Below are 22,328 nucleotides of genomic sequence, written 5' to 3'. Positions count from 1 at the left end.
AACATGCTTGGGAAAGTTAAAGCCTTGACTACTTGTTTGAAGTTATTCATCAACACCATCATCATCATCATCGTCATCACCATCATCAGCCTGACTACGCCTACTACAGGGCAAATGCCTTTCCAATTATTAGTCAACTCGGTCCTGTGCTTGCTGTTGCCATTTCGTACCCGCAAACTTCCTAATCTCATCTGCCCACCTAACTTTCTGTCTCCCCCTAACCCACTTGCTTTTTCTGAGAATTCAGTCAGTTATACTTATTGACCAGCGGTTATCCTGCCTACGCGCTACATGCCCGGCCCATGTGCAAATATTCTTCTCGATTTCAACTACGATATCCTTAACCCCGGTTTGTTCCCTGACCCACTGTGCTCTTTTCTTGTCTTTCAAGGTTACACCTACCATTTCTTCCCGTCGCTTGCTACGTCGTCCTCAATTTAAACTGGACACTCTTTGCAAGCCTTCAGTTTTTGGCTCCGTAGTTAAGTACCGGCAAAATGCAGCTGTTGTATACCGTCCTCTTGAGGGTTAGTGGCAGATTATCGTTCATGATTTGAGAATGCTTGCCGAATGTGATCCACCCCATCCTTATTCTTCTATATTTATTTCACTCTCATGGTTCGACTCCGTGGTTACTACCTGTCCTAAGAAGACATATGCTTTTACAAATTCCAGCGTTTCTCCACCTATTACATATTCCAGCGTCTCTCCACCTATCACTACCACAAAGTTACTCATTACTAAATTACTAGTAGCCCTGACAGGTTTGAGGGCTCATATTGCATAGCCCACAAAGTGGACTGGAGCACGACCGCCTCCGTATAGCTCCATTGGCAGCGGACGCGTTATTCATAAGTTGAAGGTTTGGTCTCTGCCACTCCACATATAATTATGAAACTTATTGTGTATACTTTCATTAGCTTTACTGTTGGTTGTCATTAGGTTGTGCTAAACAAACTTACAGGGTATACATTACGTGTTCGCTTTAAGCGACCCGAAGACGCCCCGAAGGCGACCCGAAAGAGACCGGAAGGCGCAAGTAATCTTTTCCTGCACATGCATCCTGGATCAGAGGCGTTGCAGGCTGTCGGCAGGCACCTCACCTGGTTTCACACTGCCTTCGGGACCGGTTCACCTTGTGCGAAGCGTCGATGTCATGTCAATTGATCAGATTAAGTCACGTCACGATGATGTCTCAAATGCTAGCATCTGCGATGCCGTCATCCCGTCGCATGGTGACGTCGACACGTGACGCTCTTATTGCATCATTCGTGTTGACGTTGCCGCTAACGGTAAATTTTTGCGCTGAAAGAGGCATCTGAAGCTTTTTCTGTTAAAAAAAAAAGAAACTGACCCTTGAATTCCCGTTCTTTAGCCCTCAAAAGTCATCACACTACATTACTAATTACAGGAAAGTAATTAGATTATTGTAATTTCATTACGGTCAATCCTTTTGGCAGCAGTCCTGCAGAACAGCACTCAAAAATAACTTGGCGACGATGCACTTTCACAGCACATGCTTGGTGGAGACTTGGAGGAGAGGATATAAAGCGAACGCAGCACCCCACCACAAACGCTTAGTTCACGCAGAATATTAGACGATAATTGCTACACGTGCAGCGTGGTTGATTGCGCGTTTTGCCGCTTCTCAGCCAGATACGTTTATACAAAATGTATTTTTTGTACTCATGCGTGCGTGAATATAGGCGGTATTTTAATCAAACACTTTTTGACAACTGAACACATGCAGCGCAATAGATTGGTGTCTTTCTGCGTCAGTGATGATATCCAAAAAAAAAAGAAAAGCAAAAAAGGTCTTTGTACGAGATGCTGAACCTCAAGTATCGAGAGTATAGACCCAACACATAAGGGAGCAGAAGCGACGAGTTAGAAACAAGAAAGCGATAATGAAAATCAACAACTTCACATTCACATAGGGGCATCAAATAATTAAAGTGAATTTCTTCGGCTAGCCAAACAAGAGTGGCAGCCATCATTTATTTCGAACAACTCAATGTATATAAATGTCACACCTGTCTGCTGAACGGACGACCCGGTGCAGGCCAGAATATGTAGCCGTTCAAACGCCCTTCTGGTGAATGATCTCGACAACAAGCTCGCGGTGTTCACGTGACTCCAAACGCAGCCGCTTGAGCTCGTCCCATGAAAGGAGCGTGATGGACGAGTTGAGGATTGAGTAAAGGAAAGCGATGAGCAAGCCGCGACTGTAGCCCATGATGCCCTCCAGCATATATATCTTGCGGACGCAGTCCAGCACGCTTGCGTAGTAGATGCCACGGCCGCGCCTGTCCACCGGCTGCAGATACATGCGCGTCTTGATCATGTCCAGCGTGGAGACGGCTGGCGCAGCGGCGATGCTCGAGTAGACCGCCGCAGCCATGGAGTTGATGAAGTGGTGGGGTCTGTTGGCATCGAATTGCGACAGCTTCCGCTTAGCCTGCGTGCACACGTTAGAACGTCACGTTTACTAATCCTCAAAGCAAGGCTTGCATAGCCGAAAAAAAATGTACCGGTATACTTGAACGCAGAAAAAATACGGCTTGAAGCGTCCGCGCTTTGCGCTTTGAGCTGCATGTGGACAAAATATAACCAATGATTGCTATACTACCTAATGCGAAATATGAACGCAGCTCTGTATACATATTTTCATTTTGAGATATATTGGCGGGTTCTGGAAGTTTCTCGCGTGCGGAACGCTACAAATGTAGCGAAGCGTGGCACAACTGCGTCGATAATCTGTAGAGAGCCAGCGCGAGGCAGCAGACAACCGCACCACATTTACACAGCAGCCGCCACCGACAAACTTCCCAGATGACACGCGGCACTCTGGACCAGTGGCGCAGATGGGTGGCACACCCAGTCCGTGGACCCCCCCCCCCCCCTCCTACTCCTGAAACGCTTTTTTTTTTCATGGCATATATTGCACAAAATGTCACTCGACCACATTTACCTGCCCTGCCCCCACTTCATCGAAAAGTCCCCCCCCCCTTCCCCCCAGATAGAAAAATTCTGCCTCTGGCACCGTCTGCTAGCTTTGTGTGGCATTCTGCTTTCCTCCTCATTCTTTCGCCACCCTCTCTACCTTCTCTTTCATATTTCGCAGTGATTGTTCGCTGGGCATCGACGGACGAGGCACGGCGATGCTCAAAGATATGTGCTCGGAAATATCTCAACATACTGAACCTTGCAAGCTTTCTTAAGAGCGCTCCGTCGCGTGTTACGTCAGCGGTAAAACATTAATTGTTGCCTCTCCTCACGCACCCAGCGTGCGTGAAATGTTTTGTGCTGACGATGGAGAGTTTGCCGAGCCCGTGAGTCGGCCAGCTGCTTGTACCCAATGTGCACAGAATGTTCTGCAGGGTTACCAGGGCCGTACCCAGGAATATTTTTTGTGGTGTGTTTTTGTGGTGTGTTTATGTGTACAACGGCGAACTTTGGCTACTGGTGGTCGATGTGAAGGAGTATCTATCTATCTGTCTGTCTGTCTGTCTGTCTGTCTGTCTGTCTGTCTGTCTGTCTGTCTGTCTGTCTGTCTGTCTGTCTGTCTGTCTGTCTGTCTGTCTGTCTGTCTGTCTGTCTGTCTGTCTGTCTGTCTGTCTGTCTGTCTGTCTGTCTGTCTGTCTGTCTGTCTGTCTGTCTGTCTGTCTGTCTGTCTGTCTGTCTGTCTGTCTGTCTGTCTGTCTGTCTGTCTGTCTGTCTGTCTGTCTGTCTGTCTGTCTGTCTGTCTGTCTGTCTGTCTGTCTGTCTGTCTGTCTGTCTGTCTGTCTGTCTGTCTGTCTGTCTGTCTGTCTGTCTGTCTGTCTGTCTGTCTGTCTGTCTGTCTGTCTGTCTGTCTGTCTGTCTGTCTGTCTGTCTGTCTATCTATCTATCTATCTATCTATACACGAGGGACCCACAATTAAAGGGAAAACCGGAGCACGTGCCGTCTGCTCGATGCCACCGCCGGTCGGCTTTGCGGCAACTAGTTTCGCGCACGAGCAGTGAGCGCTACGGGCGGCACTTTTTTGTCGTATGCTAAGTTGCGGCCGCGCTCTGGATCGCCGTGAAGCTCGGCTGAAGTCACACACTGTTAAAAATCGTCGTTTTGCTTCGAGCTAGAAGGAAAAAGACGAGAAGGATCTACAGTAAAATAAATCTCACCTGACACATCAGCCAGATTGGCGTCATTAGTTCGCCATCTCGTTAGATAAAGAATCGCCTACTTCGAGAAAGCTTTCTGGTGGCGTCAATTAAAGGCGCTTGTCAATTTCGTTCAGCTTACGCCCTGCAGCAGTTTGAATCTGCATTGGTGCACAGAAAATACGCACTCCACAAGGAAAAAAATGTATTTTCTTTTATATAGCCATGTTAGAAAATATCTACGTCCTTAAAGAAGGAGTAATACTTCATTAACCACCACAAATATCAATCAGGTAGTATTTTACCAAATCTAATTTCTTTTCAGCTTTGCCCCAGCTCTCCATCTAAGCGTGGCCATGCAGCCTGCGGAGAAATTTGAAGGTGTGGGGAAGGCAGGCTTGGCGACGAGTTGAAAAGTGGCCGCCACTGCAGAAGACACCTGCGCTTTCTTATGTGATTCTTAAAGGGGAAAAAATAGAAAAGTCAGCCCCGTAACTGTCTCCATCAGAGTGCGACACCTAAACAGTAGCTCACAAGAGATAAGGGTAAGGAGAGATTAAAAGGATAGGATTAAAAGGTATATATAGAGAGAGGAAGGAGAGAGCGAGGTGCAGGGACAGTTAGCGACGAAAGTAAAGAGGAGTTAAGAAAGATGGACACGGTCGCAGGAGTCCGAGGACGGGGCACCACTCGACGAGAGCTCTTGTCGACGTCAGGAGATGGCGTAGGGTGAGTCCAGTCAGCCAGAGCTGTGCTGTCGTCGGAGATCGGTGTCAGGAGATGGCATACGGGCAAGCCCAGTCAGCCAGAGCTGCACTGTTGTCGGAGACCACGAGGGCACTCCCACCGGTCGGCATGAAATCCAGCGAGCGAGTCCCCCTGCGCGCATGCCCGGGCTAGACTGCACCTGCGCGCGCTTCTTTGCTTACGGCCTTCTCACCCGTCGCGATTACAATAGGGAAGTTTCTGAGCATGTTTCGCCACGCGTCGGTGATAGGGGCGCAGCAACCTTTACATTGCATCTTCTGCGTCGCGCACACGGCACAAGGAAGTTTCTCAATTTGAAACCGTGGAATGGGGGGTTCTCGATGAAGAGGGGGAGCGGAATTATTAAATCGAGGATAGAGAGCGGATCGTCTACTAAATGAAAACTAATTTACCAGACGGCTTGCCGCTTAATGTAGGTATGTATGTGCTCGTGGATAATACAAGCTGAAACTCCGCGAAAATGCAGCAGAATTGGCTAATGAGAGGCATAATTAAGAAGGCATAAAGCAGTGGCAACGATCAGAGAGATGGAAGAAGAATGCTGCACCTGTTCTGCAATCAGAGAGCACTAAACAGTTTTGGCTCTTGGTTTCATCAGACAATGACATCGCAATTAAGAGAGGCCGCTCACAGAACGACGACAGCGCCTTCCCTTTTCTAGCTATTTTCCGTTTTCCTGTATTTTTTCAAATACATTTGGAGTGTTTTCAGGGCTAATAGCATGCTGTCTGCAGCCTCACAACTCTTTTAAACACGTACATGTGTTGTATATCTAGTGGCTAAAACTGTGTATAAAGAGAAAGAAAATAAAGAGAAAGAGAGAGAAGGCCCTTTGTGCTGTAAAACGTCTTTGAACGGCACGCACAGAGAGGGGTAGTGTTAATTGTCAAGGTCTTAACCCCACCCGGAAATATTGATTCCCGGGACCCCAAGTCCTTTTGCATTCCTTTGTACTACACACCACATCCACGAAGAATGTGAACGAAGTACGCACCTTCTTACGCTCACAAGCCGCTTACCACGAAACTAAAGCTGTAGGGCAAATGAGCTCTGCGCTATCTTTATAGTTTGTAGAACAACATGTTTAGAAATGGAAATTGACGACATCACAACTTTTCGGCAAGTAAGCAGCGGTTTTCCGGGAAAATTTGTATAAATTCTATTTTGGCTTATTGCTACAAGCAGGTTGTTGAGAATTGCCTTTTATGTCTAGTGTGGCTTGCTTTATTCTGGTATTTACCCACCACGGCCGCATTTCATTCGGTGCTTTGTCAGTGTTCAGTCTAGAGTAAATTTTTGAGTCCAGAAGGCAGTCACACATTCTTTAGTTTGCGCATTACGCACATGGATATATATTAGCTGCGTTAAGGTCTATTGCTGGGTTCAATCACGGCCGCTCAATCGGCGTAATTCCGTATTGCAAGTCCCGTTCGGGGAAAACACCCGATGTTCCTTATTCTCACCAATTCCCAAACAATACTGAGCTGTGCGGCAACTGAAAAAAGAATATTGCGAGAGACAACCTCATCATCAACGACAAGCCTGCATCGACATTCGTATGCAGCAGACATTTGCGCGATGAAGACTATGCGCCTGCGTTCCACATAAAAAAAAAAACTTATTCCTGACTGTGCGCGCATGTTATACCCTTTTCGAGAACTATCTTTCCTACATGACTTCAAGTGCATAGAAACCTCGCAAAGATCCTGCTTCACTAGTTTGGCGCCTACGTCAAATGTCAAGGAAGCGAAAAATGGAGACCAAGGCAACAGATCTGGATGTTGCATCTTCACAAGACGCTTTCACTGAACAAAAAGCAGCAAGTGTTTGCACGCAAACAATAACCAGCGACGCTCATCTGGTGGGTCCATACCAGACATGATAGGACGATTGCGCTCCCAAGGGTCGCACCATCGTTCAAAATGCGAGAAAGTGCAGCTATTGCTGAAAGAAGAAAACAATGCGTCCAGATATTATCGCGAAAACAAGCCCCACGCATGTGTTAAGGAAATCGCAGCAGATGCACAGAAAGGAAAGGAAAAGGCCGCGTTTCTTTTCAATAAAATAAAATGTGACAGAAGAATGCATTCGGCGTACCCAGATGGTTTTGTAAGGGGTGGGGGTATGACGCTTTCTGTCACAAAGAGGCTACGATTATGCGCGCACTTCGGGGCTTGTTACACTGCCCGTAAAGTGCGCTTTTCAGAGGTGTATAGGTTCAAGCCCAGCATCATCAGGTATGAGTAATGCCATAAATCATTTCTTCATTTTCAATGATTAAGCAACCTGTTTTTCAACACGTGGTGAGTGGAGAAGCTCGCCCGCACTCATGTGTTCGCGCGCTGTACGGAGTGGCGGAAGATGGCAGGGTTGCAGCACCCCCTTCAAAGGAGTGGCGAGAGGCATGCACTACACCCTATGCGAAGACGATAGTTATAGCGCGAGAACAAAACGACGACACAGAGACAAGAAGGACACGAAGGACACGAGCGCTAACTTCCGAGTGTGGCAGCTTGGGCTAGTTGGTATGGCATGACGATAGTTATAGTGCGAGAACAAAACGATGACACAGAGACAAGAAGGACTTATGGACGGAGGGACATCGATCGCGTTGACCCGACGAACGCAAGGATTTAGACATCTGGGTCACGGCAGGAATCGAAGCGAAGCTTTCTGCGTGGGCCAGATGTCTAATCCTTGCATTCGTCGGGCGAAGCTTTCTGCGTGGCATTCAAGAATTCTACCACAAAGCCACGCCCGGCATCAAAACTGGTTTGGAAAAACACCATATATAAAGACGTAACATTGGTAAAACCTCAATTGGGGATGCAGTGCTGGTTGTCTATTTCAATAACATTGCATATGATATGTACTCCTGTGATACAGGCGTCACGTGGGGTTAACGTCAGTTGTGTTGTTAAGAGCCATGCATTAAAGTTGGTCAACGTAACACTAGCCCGGGGCGTACCATCCTCGCAAGCACAACCGCTCATATATAAGCTTATCTCTTCTGGTGTTGGAAATAACCATATGGCTGTTGGAATTGTTACGCAGCTGTAAATAACTGGATATACAAAACATATGCGACTGTTCAACATACGTCCGTGCGTTTCGTAACATTTCGCTCACTAATGAATTACACCACAGTCGCCTCCTCTGCGCATGCTTCCCATAGCGTCAGTTCCCATGCATGGGATCAGCCAAATTTTTATAGTACAAGTGTTCGTGCTTTCAATTGTGTTGTCTGGCGTGTAAAGCTCGGGACTAGTAAGTAAAACGCGTGCACTTCTAGAAAAACGTGTTAAGCCTGTTTTACATGCGAGTGACATTGCTCCGAGAGGGGAGTGGCAGCTTTCGCGCGAGCCCAATACAGGTTTCTACAGCGGCAACTGGTCGCTCTAGTGAAATTCGCCAGAGTTGAGAAATTTCGCTCGCGGCAGAAGCGGCAGAGCGACCAGTGACGTCGTTTGACACGTGATGCCAGGGGTGGAGTCGAGGAGTGGACGCGCGCGCTGGGAGGAACAGGCTCCACAGAGCTTGCTTCAACTGAGTGGCAGACGACATCCGTCCAGATTCAGAGCCTGAATGTCCAACGAGACGGAATGTCTAATGGGTCACGGGACGGGCGAGACTGAATGTCCAACGAGCCTGAATGTCCAACCGAGACTGAATGTCCATCGAGACGGAATGTCTAACGAGCCTGAATGTCCAACCGAGCCGGAATGTCCAACGAGACCATCGGCAGTTTCGTCCGTCAGCCCAGACACCATGCACCTGCGGAAAAAGCGCAGGGCATAGTGTGCCAAATCCCATGCGCCGACCCCCGCTTCTTACGTGCAAGAAACCGCGAACTTCCATGAAGGAATGCGGCAGTACAAGAATGACCTCCGTCAATGCAACAGCGTACAGAGCGCAACGGCAAACACTGCGAGCAGTTTTACTACCATACCAGTCCCGATGGTGCGCTGTCAAGCTCTTTGCCTTGTTTTGTACGCTTCTTGCATTCCTTGGGATGCATAAAGAAAGCGAAAACAGGTACGAAAAACTTGAATCTGGGAAACGACTATGCCACCAAGCTTTTCGCAGTTTGGACTGCCTGAACATAATCACGGCTGACGTACCATCGAAAGTGCTTCGGCACTTCAAAGCTGACTAGAAATGGAAAGGCGCCTGAAAAAAAGAAAAAAAAATGAAAAAAACACGGGCGTTGCTTAGTTGTGTTGGTATGACTGAACTGCAGACGTGTTGGGAAATTAGGGAATATCTCATACGGTGACTCAAGAATTCGAACAAGTCATTAAAGTTTAAACACCCTTCTAATTGCCGAGACGTAACAAATTTTTTCGACCACATTGAAGCTTGAAAAAATTTGTTTTTGTGAGTGATAAAGCGTCACATACGGCATAAACGCAGCGCTTTTACCTCCTTCCTTCGTGAAAACTGGCTGCTACTTTCAAGGTTCCCTAAATAACGCAACTGCTGTTTAATATGTAGCAAAGGGCATGACAAAATCTGACAGTCTCTGTCGATGCTAAATTTAACAAAACAAAGTTTGGCGATGTGGTGCATAGCTATCGAAAATTTTCAGCGCACAACAATGCCCTCATAAGACGTTCACAATCGCCCGTCCTCTCCTCTCGTTCTTGTGAATAAGTTGTTTAGCGTTCATAACTTTCCCACTAACCACATTTATTCATGGAAACAGACAGAAAGCAGCACTTTATTGGGTCCTGAGAAACGCTAATCCTTTAGAGCAACGTCGCGGGCCGCTCCCACGTAGGAGCGGGGAGGCCTACAGTCTCACCGCGCATCGTGGGCTCTCTGGACAGCCCGTAGTTGTGGTAGCAACTCTGAACTTCGTAAGGCAGAGTCCCAATCTTCTGTGAGCCAACTTGGGCCCCGTAACGAGGGGCACCGCCAGAGCATATGTGCTAAGTCACTAACCTCACCCCAATGAAGACAAGTAGAGTCAGAAGCCTCTGTGGAGAATATACGTTGTGCTCAGGATGGACGTTTCGCGGAATTGGAAAAACCTCGATGGCAGTACGCTGTTCATTCGGCAGCTGAAGACGGTGATCCTCTACGAGCACCGAACTGAGGCCTATAGGACGGCCAGAATCTTCCTACCAGCCGGCGTGAACGACAGGTGCATTAGCTGGGCAGTCTCTTTGGCTTCAATGATCCCATGTAGGGTGTTATGAACTCCTAGCTGCAATAAGCCGTTCAGTGCTTGTTCGCACGGGGATGCCCAACACCCTCTTTACGCTTTTTCTGATCAGAGTTTCCAGCTTATTCATGGAAAACACGAATCGGCGTTTGAGGACAGAAGCAGTTAAATGCAACAGATAGAGAAGGGGTGCTGCTCGTAAATTGTGCTGCTTAGTAGCCTTTTAAACTACATCAACGATGAAGCCGCGGCATTGCACTCATTTTTCATTGATTCGGTACATAACTGTAGACCAAGCTCACTGTGAATCACGAAGTCCCATAATGAAGTTGGCCTGGAGTTGCACAAGTGCCAGAACATGCTGCACATCCCCCTCTCATGCCCTCGTATACAGCCATGCTCATATATTTCGCACGTTTTTTGAGATACACAATGACGCAATGATCAAGAATTATTCAGTTTTTCACTTGTTAGTATCTTGCTTAGCTACACGCTGTTCTACCCTCTAGAAAAAAATTATGCGTGTTTTGTAGCATGCACGAACATGTCTGTTCCTCTGTCTACTTCGTCAAAGACTGTCATCGGTGTGCTCTCTAAACACATCGCCTATACTAACATTAAAGTGCGAGCCAGTACAATGCATAAAAACACTATTATATCACGAAAACTTACGGGTCTCCCGGAAAGAAACTCCTAATGCCTAGATGTTCAATCTGAAATTTTGAAATCGTCCCGCCGCGAACGGGATTAGCTCTCGGAACAAATACAGTGTGAAATGCGCTACAGTTAGCAGTGGACTATAGATTTATTAATATTATTATTATTATTATTATTATTATTATTATTATTATTATTGTTGTTGTTGTTGTTGTTGTTGTTGTTGTTGTTGTTGTTGTTGTTGTTGTTGTTGTTGTTGTTGTTGTTGTTGTTGTTGTTGTTGTTGTTGTTGTTGTTGTTCTGAAGCAGGTCATCGTGTTCAACCTCGCGTTTAGATTACTATATAACCTCCCTGAACGTAGCACATGAACCTTTAACCAATGTCTGTCATCCAGTAAGTTACCTAAAGACTGGAAGATTGATTAAAGAACACCAGGTGGTCGAAATTTCCGGAGCCCTCCACTACGGCGTCTCTCATAATCATATGGTGGTTTGAGGACGTTAAACCCCCTATATCATCACTGGAAGATTGGCAAGGTAGTATCTGTATTCAAGGGCGGACGGGCATTCACCCCGCAATTATCAACCCATTTCATTAACATGCATATCGTGCGAACTTCTTGAACATATTATAGCTTCTCATATTTATTATCATCTTGAATCAAATAACTTTTTCCGCCTAATCAGCCTGGCTTCAGGAAAGTGGCTACTCATCCGACACTCAGTTATTCGAATTCACCACTGACCTTTACTTTAATATGAACCGTAACGATCGAACCAGTTGCTTTTTTTTTCGGCTTCGCCAAAGCTCTCGATACTGTCCCTAATTGTCGTTTTATCTCCAAATTGTATTCCCTCTGTATAAATTCACTAACACTCTCTTGGATACGCAACTTATTCTCTTCCCGTCAGAAATTCATGGTGGTTAACGACACTTCACCTATAATCCGGTGTTCCCCAAGGCAGTGTACTGGGTCTATTACTGGTTTTAATTTATCCACGCGTGTTTCTTATTTCCACTTTTGTTTCTTTCGGTTGTCGCCCACAAGGCCTGTCAGGAATGTTCAGCGCAAACTGTGCCTGATTGTTCGAGAAGGTTCGCGATCATTGTAGATTGTTCTGTTAAGGCCGCACGCAAGAAGCGAACACTCGAGATCATTACAGAGCTTGCGCGACGACCAGTGATAGCGGTAGAGTATTCGACGGCACATGTATAAATGCCGACGCGCGTCATGATTTGTAGTTGATCGACGACCGATGCTTTGTTCGCCGTTATCAGTGCCAGTGTCTTGCTGTAATCTGACATTTCTTTTACGTAGCCACAAGTTTAGCCCAATAAACAGTTTATTTTGACCACTCTGTCTGCTTCCTTCGTCCACATCACGACCCCGTGACAATATACATTAAATACTTGCCCGCTAACCCTTAAACTTCATTTAGGTTGTGCATGGATGATTGCGCCATCCACCTCAATATTCAATCTGTTGACTATCATTTTGCTCTTTAAAATGACCTTAATCTAACCTTCAGCTGGTGTGAAGATTGGCAAATGTCCCTTACACCTCTAAATGTAAGTTCATCTCGTTCACTAGAAAGCGTACTAACTCACCCTTTCTCTATACTATTATTAAAAGTATACTGTTGTTTCAGTCACACCATCGTACAAATAACTCGGCGTTCACCTTTCATGAGATTTATCTTGGACTACGCACATAGAGCAGCTGTCCCTTCAATAACCACCCAGTCTCTTGGCTATCTTCGTATAAACTTGCGCAACGCTCATTCTAACGCACGTGCATTATCATATCTAACTTATGTTCACCACAAAATTGCAGTATGCATCATCAACATGTCACTATAACAAGATTACCTTGTGCGTATGTTGGAAGCCGTCCGGAATAGGACAGCGAGATTCATTGCTGGTAACTACGACCATCGTTCAAACATCACCCTAATGAAACAAGACTTTGCAGTTATGTCACTGGATCAACGCCACGTCAATTCCATTTATGTTTATTTCATAGGTGCATAACAAGTAATAAATCCCGATGTTCGCTCCTTCATCTTCCTCTGCGCACATTTCGACGCATTCACAACGCTCGTTGTTTTATGCGCGTTCATTGTCAAACACAGGGATTTACCTCATCACCATTACCTCGAGCCATATATGGCACATTGGAACGGCCTCCAAGATTCCATCGTTTCCATCGCTAATCGTGAAACTCTTTGTGATAACCTGACTTCGTTGCATTTTACTATTATATAACTTTGTTGCACCTTGCTGTTTATTTATTTGTTTTCTTTGTTTGTTTGTTTTTTCTTTTTTACTTTCATCTGTATTTTTTGCAGTGCATTTACTGATGCTCCCCTTACTCAATGCCTTTTAATGGACATGTAAGGCACTTTGAATTAACAATATAACACTACTGGCGTTTAGTATACGCGAACATAAACTCGTCTTGTCTGACCCCGTTTCGGCCTCCATTTTTGCATTCAGGTCATTGAAAGCGCCGTATTCGAGCACCAGCACCTGTGGCTGCAACGTTCGCGTTCACAAATGCTGTGGTCACTCATACTCGGCTCCGTTCCTTGCTAGTCGCGTAGGCAATGTTTCACGCGAATCTTACTTTTGCGAGAGCGACATGTATTGGCACGTGTTGTGGACTACAATAGAGGTGCCACGTGTTGTGGACTACAATACAATGAGAGCCCGGCCCCCAAAGTGATTCACAACTTAAAGAAATACAAATGACATTTTCGTTCCTGATACTGGGGAGTCGCGTTTTCCGAACGAGACCGATTGTGTCTAATGAGACGGAATGTCCAATGGATCACGTGACGGGTGAGACTGAATGTCCAACGAGCCTGAATGTCCAACCGAGATTGAATGTCCAACGAGCCTCAATGTCCAACTGAGACGGAATGTCTATCGAGACCGAATGTCCAACGAGCCTGAATGTCCAACTGAGACGGAATGTCTAACGGGACGGAATGTCCACCGAGACGGAATGTCCACTATTGGACATTCCGTCTCGATGGACATTCCGTCTCGTTGGACATTCAGGCCGCAAGCGATCCGTCCTCTCTCCGGCTCAAAAATGTCTCCCGCTGCCTTCGACGAGTTTCCCAAACGTCCGCGTCTTTCAGACGTCAAGATGAAGGATTTTCGCAACAAGCACAAGAACAGAATTTTTTGGAAAGAAATTGCTGAGCTCCTTAAAGAAGTCGCACACTTCTTTGTAAAACTCGTCGTAAAACTCGTCGCTTGAATTGCCCATGTTCACTGGCGAAGTCGAAATGCCGCTCTTTTTCTTTCGTTGCTCTCGACGAGGTTTCCACCGGAATTACAATATTGTGCACGTACCTTTTTTATTATATATTTTTTTTCTTTTTTGCATTTTGATTGAATGTTAACTTTCACGTGGAGGAGCCGCCTGGCATGCCACACTTCTCTGTCGCAGCAATTGTTGGTAGTTTGATTGATCGATATGTGGAGTTTAACGTCCCAAAACCACCATAGAGAGACGCCTTAGTGGAGGGCTCCGGAAGTTTAGATCACCTGGGGTTCTTTAACATGCACCCAAATCTGAGCACATAAGCCTACAAAATTTCCGCCTTCATTGGAGATGCGACCGCCGCAGCCGGGATTCGAACCCGCGACCTGAGGATCAGCAGCCGAGTATCTTAGCCACTAGACCACCGCGGCGGGGCAAATGTTAGTATTTTAACAAAATACGAAACTTCTTTTTATTATATATTATTATTCTATTTTTTGCATTTTCGTTTAATGTTAACTCCGACGTGGAGGAGCCACATGGCACGCCGTACTTCTCTGTGGCAGCAAATGTTTCTAGTTTAACAAAGGATGAAACTTGGTGACACGGTGGATAGCTGGTAGGGTTCACACAAACAAGAGAGCAGAGCCGGGTGTTACGGCAGTCGACTTGAGAAGTACCACTCCATGCATGAAGGTTATGAAAAGGAATTTCGTGATGTGTCTCAACAAGGAGGTAGCGCGAATCATGCTGTCATGGTTCAAGGAAATAAGGCATTCACCAGGGGTCTTTTTTTTTCGTTCTCCCCTTCAACAACAGCTCTATCTCTCACTAGAATACTGGTTCAATTGTCTCCTACGCGTATTTTGCCCGTCTTAGAGAAGACAAGCGACGCTCCCTCACGTGCCCTTATCTCGCAGCAGCGAAGAGGGGAAGGTCGTAAGCCTTGGCTAGCTTCGGGCTTTACCTGGAACGATTCGGCTGTTGTTACCGGGTGCACAAAGGTCACTGCAATAATTGCAGTCCCCGTTTGCGAAAAGCGCGCGCTTTACAGACATAGCAAAGTAACAAACGAGACGCTTGTTTGCGTGTATCCGTACCTGTGAGTAAGTTTTGTGTGTCATTTGTGCGTGAGAAACGTGGGGCATGTTTCAATGTGCTTTTCATTCTGCGTGTGACCTTTCAATTTGTTGATTGATTGATATGTGGGGTTCAACGTCCCAAAACCACCATATGATTATGAGAGACGCCGTAGTGGAGGGCTCCGGAAATTTCGACCACCTGGGGTTCTTTAACGTGCACCCAAATCTGAGCACACGGACCTACAACATTTCCGCCTCCATCGGAAATGCAGCCGCCGCAGCCGGGATTTGAACCCGCGACCTGCGGGTCAGCAGCCGAGTACTTTAGCCACTAGACCACCGCGGTGGGGCTTTTCAATTTGTTGCTATTGCATTTATTGCTTCGCCTTTCTGGCAATGTTGTGACTTTTTTTTTTAATTCTTACTTAAGCGCACATGCTTTGCCTTTATTTTATCGATACTTTTTCGTTTCGCTGCTTGTTGGTTCACCTTATTATGATGAGAAAGATGCGAAGGCGTGGGAAAACAAAGGTCGCACACGAGCCATCGATCCGTCGTGTTTTCTGTCCAGTCGTCCCGTTACATATTTCGAGGCATTTTGCACCTGTTACTAACTGAAAATGTGACCCGAAGGAACCCGTCGTTCACTTGAATGCCTGACAATACCTGTCGCGTGTTGACCAATTCACGTTTTTTTTTTTCATTCTAGCGACGCTCAAGACCAAGTGTTATATACAAAACAGATACACAGAGCAAAGGTGCTGCGACTTGCGGGCAGTGTTCAACGTTTCCTGTTGTCGTGGTTCAAAGCAGTTCAATCAGCAGGGTGCATATCAAAGGGGGGCGCTGATTTGTCCAAACTCGTGCTAATGCAGCATGGTTGCTGCACCTGAATGCCATGGAGTGCAATTCATTGCGACTGTAAATATTACATTGTACTTATACCTGAAGTGATACGGCGGAAACAAAAGCAAAAAAGAGAAACAGTACAGAAAACCTGTACGTAGGCGCCCATCTGGATGGCGGAGGCGATGGATAGCCGGAGGACATTGGCTTGCGCAGCACGCCACAGGCCTCGTCTCAGGCCATGCGCGCGGTAAATTTTGCGGAAGGCCTCGAGGCTAGAGCGGTAGTGGTGCTGATAGCCCACGGCAATTTGGGGTGATGCGCGCGTCTGGAGCTGGCACTTTACCAGCTGAAGAGGACTGCCCAGGAACGCACCAAGGGCACCGCACAGCCCGCCTGAGATTGCACTCAGCCGCACGCTGGGCTCCAGGTTCTCGTCCAACGTCATACCATAGTCTTCTATCACCTGCGCATTGCCGATGCCGTTACGTTAACAAAGACGTTACATCATAATACGTAGCGAACCTTCGCTTTCATTTTTAAACGATCGATATTCTATAGATAAGCCATTTGTAAGCTACCACAAATCAATAAAGAGGCTCTGTAACATTGTTTAAGGTTTAATCTTGGATTTATTTATTTGGGAGCACGTTAAAAAACCCCAGGTGGTCGAAATTACCGGAGCCCTCCACTACGGCGTCTCTCATAGTCACATGGTGGTTTTGGGACATTAAACCCCCTGTATCTATCATAAATCTTGGATTTATTGCCACACGAATTCAATTTTTCATATATCTAGCCATCTGTCGACTCATGAATATGAGTTCAGCGTATGTTTGTGACGTCGCATCGTACGTCGTTACCTACCCGAAGAGCAAACGATCTTTGAGCGCTCAAATCGTTAGATTCACAAAGTTCCGAAAAGATAGTACACCTCTTGAATTATCAGGTGTTACGTAATGACGTGGCAAACCATGACAACTTGCCCACGACTAAGGGCGATATCGCCATGTGCTCTACTCTTGCACCATTGCCATGTCTAGGTACTGTATTCATATTACGGTGGTGCAAGTATAGTGATATCATAGGCGATGCACGAAGCAGCTACCCGTTTTGGTTTCGACGCATTGTTTCTTGGTTATTTAAATTTATTGGTGAGTTTTTAAGCAAGCTGCACTCCAAGGTAGATACAACTGGTAGCGAAGGCTCTAGAAGTCTATACGTTCAGAAAATGCCAGCTGATCAGCTGCTGATAGGACTTTGCGCCATCTCTGCGAGGGGAACACTTCCGGCGAAACAAAAAATAAAGCACGCGTTATACGCAATAGCTAGTGAAAAGGTGACGTCATTTTGTGTGCTCTAGCACGAAATTTTATCTCGAATTACTTTTCATTGGCCCCTGACCGCTAAGGTGAGTCCTCCACGAGTGCACTTCAAGTCAACGTCAGCTAATCTAATACCGACTCATCACTACATAGTGATGAAATTCAAGTGTACTACCGTTCACATTGAATCGCTTTTACAATAAAACTTATTCTTCGAACTTTTATTGGGGCTCGTGGCATCTTCCGTGGATTCCCTCCCAAGTACTGACCGAGCCCAGTGCTGCTTAGCTTCGGTGATCGGACGAGAACCGGCGCATTCAGCATGGTATGGCCGATGGCACCGTGGATTGACTGACTGATTGATATGTGGGGGTTAAACGTACCAAAACCACCATATGATTGTGAAAGACGCCGTAAAGGAGGGCTTCAGAAATTTCTACCAACTGGGGTTCTTTAACGTGCATCCAAATTCCGCAGGAGGATTAAAACAACCAACAGCGTATACCTATCATATCGGCAGCTTTGCTTATTTGCTTCACAAATACGCAGGTCCTTTAGCATGCACAATGCTTCTATTCTGCAGTTTTAGCAAACAGAAATGACGCCTGGTCATGCCAAAATTATGACATTTAGGTTTTATTCAATATTCACGATAACTAATTTATTACACTGCCCACAATGGTAAAAAGCGCAAAGAAGTCTGCGGATACTACTTGTGTTATGTTTTTTTTTTGCGTTATGCTCCGATAAATTACCGCTATGTATGCGAATGCAAACGTTCGATAGATAACATGACAATCTGCTCAACGATTACGCGAATAATACTAGGCACTGCCCGCCCAAGAAGGAAACCAGGCTGCAGGAATACTGATGGTTGAAAGACCAGCGAGCACTGTATTCCAAACCATTGTCCTGGTTTATTATCTAGAAGGCAGGGGTCACCAGTAGGCTTGTGCGAATATTCTAATGCTTCGAATATTCCAACGAATAGGTGAGTATTTGAATTCGCTTCGATTCGAATTTAAATTATTTAATATTTTCGAATTATTCGCAATGAACAAATAAATGTACATTAGTTCTTTTGTAAAGGTGGTTTCACTGCAATGTAGTAATGCAAAGTCGTGAAAGCACCTAATCAAAAAAAAAATTTGCTTTGCCGCAAAGTCTATCTTCAGATTTAAAGGGGCCCTGCAACACTTGCTGAGCATGGTCAGAAAACGCTGCCGATAGGTAGTCGAGGCTAGCGAGAACACGCGAGGCAAGTATTATAGCGCAGCACGCGGCCTGAAATTCACAACGAATTTTCAAAGCTAAAAATTGCTCCCTTCTCTCGGCAAATGACACTACAAGCTCAAAAATCACTTGTCACAGCCAAGAAAGAAAATACGGCTCTGGTCACAATCATTGGTTGATTTGAGCATGGCACGCTCGTCGTTATCGTACCGCTGCGTGAGGCCACCGCTTGTGCACAAATACGTGCAGGGTCGCACTGAAAGGCCTCGTATTTGAGGAAAAAAGAGAGAGAAAAAATGCTTAAGGTCACTAGGCGCTCATAATGTTCTTTTTTTTTTCGTGCCATTCTTCCCTACTTAGCTTCCAGCTTTTTCGATGGGTCGAGAATGGAGATTGCAATTGCAGCATGCGACAAATTTTTGGAACTTGGCTCGTACTGAACTGATTCTAGAAACTTTGCGGCGGTAAATTTGTGAGGCGACAAGCATGTTTACCGGCTCCATGGATACTTGAAAAAGTGTTGCAGGGCCCCTTTAAAGGAACATGTTACCCTCAAATCAATTATTCATTTTATTAAGCTTGTTATGATGGTTTATATGATTTAAGTACAATAAATGTTAAAACGTTATGTATCTTGCAGGTTATCACACGGATCCTACCGAAACTACTAATCAAGGTTGTTTCGACTTCCTTTCTACGAAAAAAAAAAAGGTATTCGCATAGAGCCCCTATTTCAATTCAAAAGAAGTATCGTGCAGGTTAGTTAGGTTATGATAAATATTCCCTTTTTTTCATATGTCATACATACTATTCGAATTCGACTCGAAATTATTCGACCAAAATCACTATTCGCTTCAAATTCGCTTCGACCTTGAAATTCACTATTCGCACAAGCCTAGTCACCAGGAATACGTTTGTTGCTTGAATCCTTGCATAGCACATCGTTTCCGGCCATACTGAGGAAAGCACTTGGTGCTAAATGTAATTAGCATCATTCTACTTCCCGTTGGACCCTTCAAGATGTTCACCAACGATAAAACGCACCTCACAATTTCGCGCACAAGAGGGAACGCAAGCAAGTACGGTACACTAATACACGCGAGGGGGTGTCTTATCGCAGACGAATTTTACGAGCGTGCCTTTCTATGAAGTGCAAGGGCTGCATTGAGTAATAATAGCGTGGGCAGAGGGCGCTACAAAAAAATATTTTTCGTAATAATATAAACTAATAAACTCTTCCCTAATTACACCTACATACAATTGCTGCGGAAAATAAATCCTATTAGTAAAACGTAGTGATTGCGTCGACTTTAATAAACTTGGTTTTTCACTATTAGTGTTTGTTCTCTCCGCGCACATAGTCGCGCTTCAATCGCACCTCCCATAACTCCCCATGCTGATGTCGCTGGCAATAGCTTCTGAACCGCTTTTAGCCCGATCTTTCGCGACCTATTTGAATAGACCTAATGAACTCTGCCGGCTGACTGTCAACACTATTTCAAAACGGCTATATCATTATATACTTTAAAAAGCACTGCAGTTTCTCTTAGCAGTAAAAACTAATCATCTGGATGAGCCCTCGACTATAATTATATCCTTATTTATGCCACATCAACACTTCGAAATGATTATTATCGACCACGTGTTTCAGTGTAGCTTGTCATGGCTCCCCCCACAAGCTACATGTCGGGGCATGCTCCAAACATTTAAAATACAACATCGCAGTAAAGATCACTACGTGTATTGCTGGTTGATCGTGTGTTCTGAATGGAATGTCACTCATATGCTAAAGGGGTTTTTTTTTAATTCTGTACGTTTTTGAGTGCTACTTGAGCGCCATTTTCGTGCAACATCCACACCTTAATTTGCACGTGGAAGAACAACGCAGCTCTTAGCTCTGTGCCCTGTTCATCCCTTGGGTGTTCGATGCGACCGGGATCATTACAAATGCAAGAGTAGAAAGTAAACATTCGACAGAAGTCTGTCTGGTTGGGTCTGAAACTGGGAGATGATTTAGACTCCAACCAAAAGTTTTGAAGAAACCCGACGTTTCTGCAGGCACCCCTGAGGAAGGAACCAAGTCCGTTCCAAAACGTCGGGTTTATTCAAAACACTTGGTTTGAGTCTAAATCATCTCCCAAATTTGAGAGTAGCATTCTCGCAAGTCGTCTTCGCTGTATCCACGTCGTCTTCACCCGATCTACACAGTTTTCTCTCTTTTTTTTCGTTCACTTGCCTACCTAACGTTACCGTCACTTCGTCTCGAAAACTGATGCTGCGTCATGGTTTTTGCGAAATGCACGCCAGGATTGAGCCGCTGCAAGAGGAAGTGATTATGCTCTCTCTTCTGCCGCGGAACCACCACTGTTTGTCGGGTCACTTTCATTTCATACGCAGCGCAGGTGGTATTGATGCTGACCACCAGTGTGGCACATGAATATCAAGAGATTGCCCTGCCCGTCAAGAGTGACCGTGTCCCCGATGGCTGCTCGTATCGCAACATGTGCCTGGAAGGTGCGCCCCTTTCGTTCTTTGTTTCACGGCCATGCAGCCGGTTCCCAGACTGAAATGAGCTCACTTATGCAACCTGTGGCCCGCGAAATTAAACGGCCCAATGAAGCACGCATGGCTCGGTCGTGACGCGAAGGCTGACGCTTCGCTAGCCCCCCCCCCCCCCCCTTTTTTTTTTCTGCTTGCCTGATTTCGGTAAACGCGTATTAAGTACTACTCGTCAGATACAAAAGTGTCTCCATGCTGCTCACATATCACCTCCTCACCCACACTCCACCGCGTCAAGGTTGCAACACTTTTCCGAAAAGCAAGCAAGCAAGCAAGCAAGAAAGAAAGAAAGAAAAAAAAGAAAGAAAGAAAGAAAGAAAGAAAGAAAGAAAGAAAGAAAGAAAGAAAGAAAGAAAGAAAGAAAGAAAGAAAGAAAGAAAGAAAGAAAGAAAGAAAGAAATATATACTTGGAAGACTCCAAGGCGCAGTCCATGCGTGACCTGTCGATAGGCAATGCTGGGCCCGAGGCCTCGATACACACTCCAGGGTCCATCCGTATGTACCATCATGCGGAGAGACTGGAATGTTCTTTGGTACATGACCTGGTAGTAGCCTCGCCGCAGAAGCTCGCCTTGCACCTGCGGCCCATGGGGAGTGACGTTTGATTCGTAGATGATATACAATAAGGCGCAAGCAGCACCGATTGCTCCTGCATCCATGGTTACTTATTCTCTCGCAGCATCCATGTTACCCATAGTAGTGAGCTTCAAAGCCTGCCGAATTTTGACAACTTGTATTTGAGAGGCATGCATACCTGCATTCGCGTCCTGGTGATGTCGAAAGGGTGCATGATGAGCGTCGCCACAGTTGGTCCGACCATACCCTCAAGCAGGTCCTGCAAACCATCTGCCGCGAAGGATTTTTGCTGTTGTGCTTCATTTTTAGCCATCCTTGTTCTTGTTCACCTTCTTTTGTGGCTCGTACCCACTGTTTGTTGGTTTTGCTGCCTTGAAATTATGGCTCATACCCACTCAGAGGGATTGGCCAAGAAAGCGTAGAGTACTTTTTCTGTCGTCCCCAGGGTTCCGGTTGATGCACAAGTAGCGCCACCTCTCGGAAGCTTGCTCGGCGTTTCCCGTTACTCTATGGCAATGGAGAACAAAGCATTATATAACTCATCTTACTTACCGATTTTCTGAAAGCATTCTCGGTTACAAGTAGGCAATGTAGAAACCTGCTTTTAGGCAGAGTTTCGTTTCAGTTGTAGATATACTGTGAGTTCGATGAATCATTATATATAAATGCACAGCGCCTACGGGAACCCTGTAAATATTTG

The 22,328-nt window shown here is 45.8% G+C and overlaps 1 protein-coding gene across 1 annotated transcript; it reads right to left on the bottom strand.

Moving 5' to 3' along the window:
• Positions 1–1,934: 1,934 nt before the first annotated feature.
• LOC119162134 (solute carrier family 25 member 35) lies at positions 1,935–21,960 on the bottom strand. The gene is made up of 4 exons (XM_075881530.1): positions 21,807–21,960; positions 21,460–21,630; positions 16,087–16,401; positions 1,935–2,458 (listed from the first exon to the last, which is right to left on the bottom strand). Exons 1-4 carry the CDS (start codon positions 21,939–21,941, stop codon positions 2,081–2,083), a joined length of 999 nt encoding a protein of 332 aa, XP_075737645.1. The 5' UTR covers positions 21,942–21,960; the 3' UTR covers positions 1,935–2,080.
• Between the last annotated feature and the right edge of the window lie 368 nt (positions 21,961–22,328).

Source organism: Rhipicephalus microplus, chromosome X (assembly GCF_043290135.1).
Source record: "Rhipicephalus microplus isolate Deutch F79 chromosome X, USDA_Rmic, whole genome shotgun sequence".
NCBI classification, from domain to species: Eukaryota; Metazoa; Arthropoda; class Arachnida; order Ixodida; family Ixodidae; genus Rhipicephalus; species Rhipicephalus microplus.
This window is presented reverse-complemented; position numbering and strand designations above follow the sequence as displayed.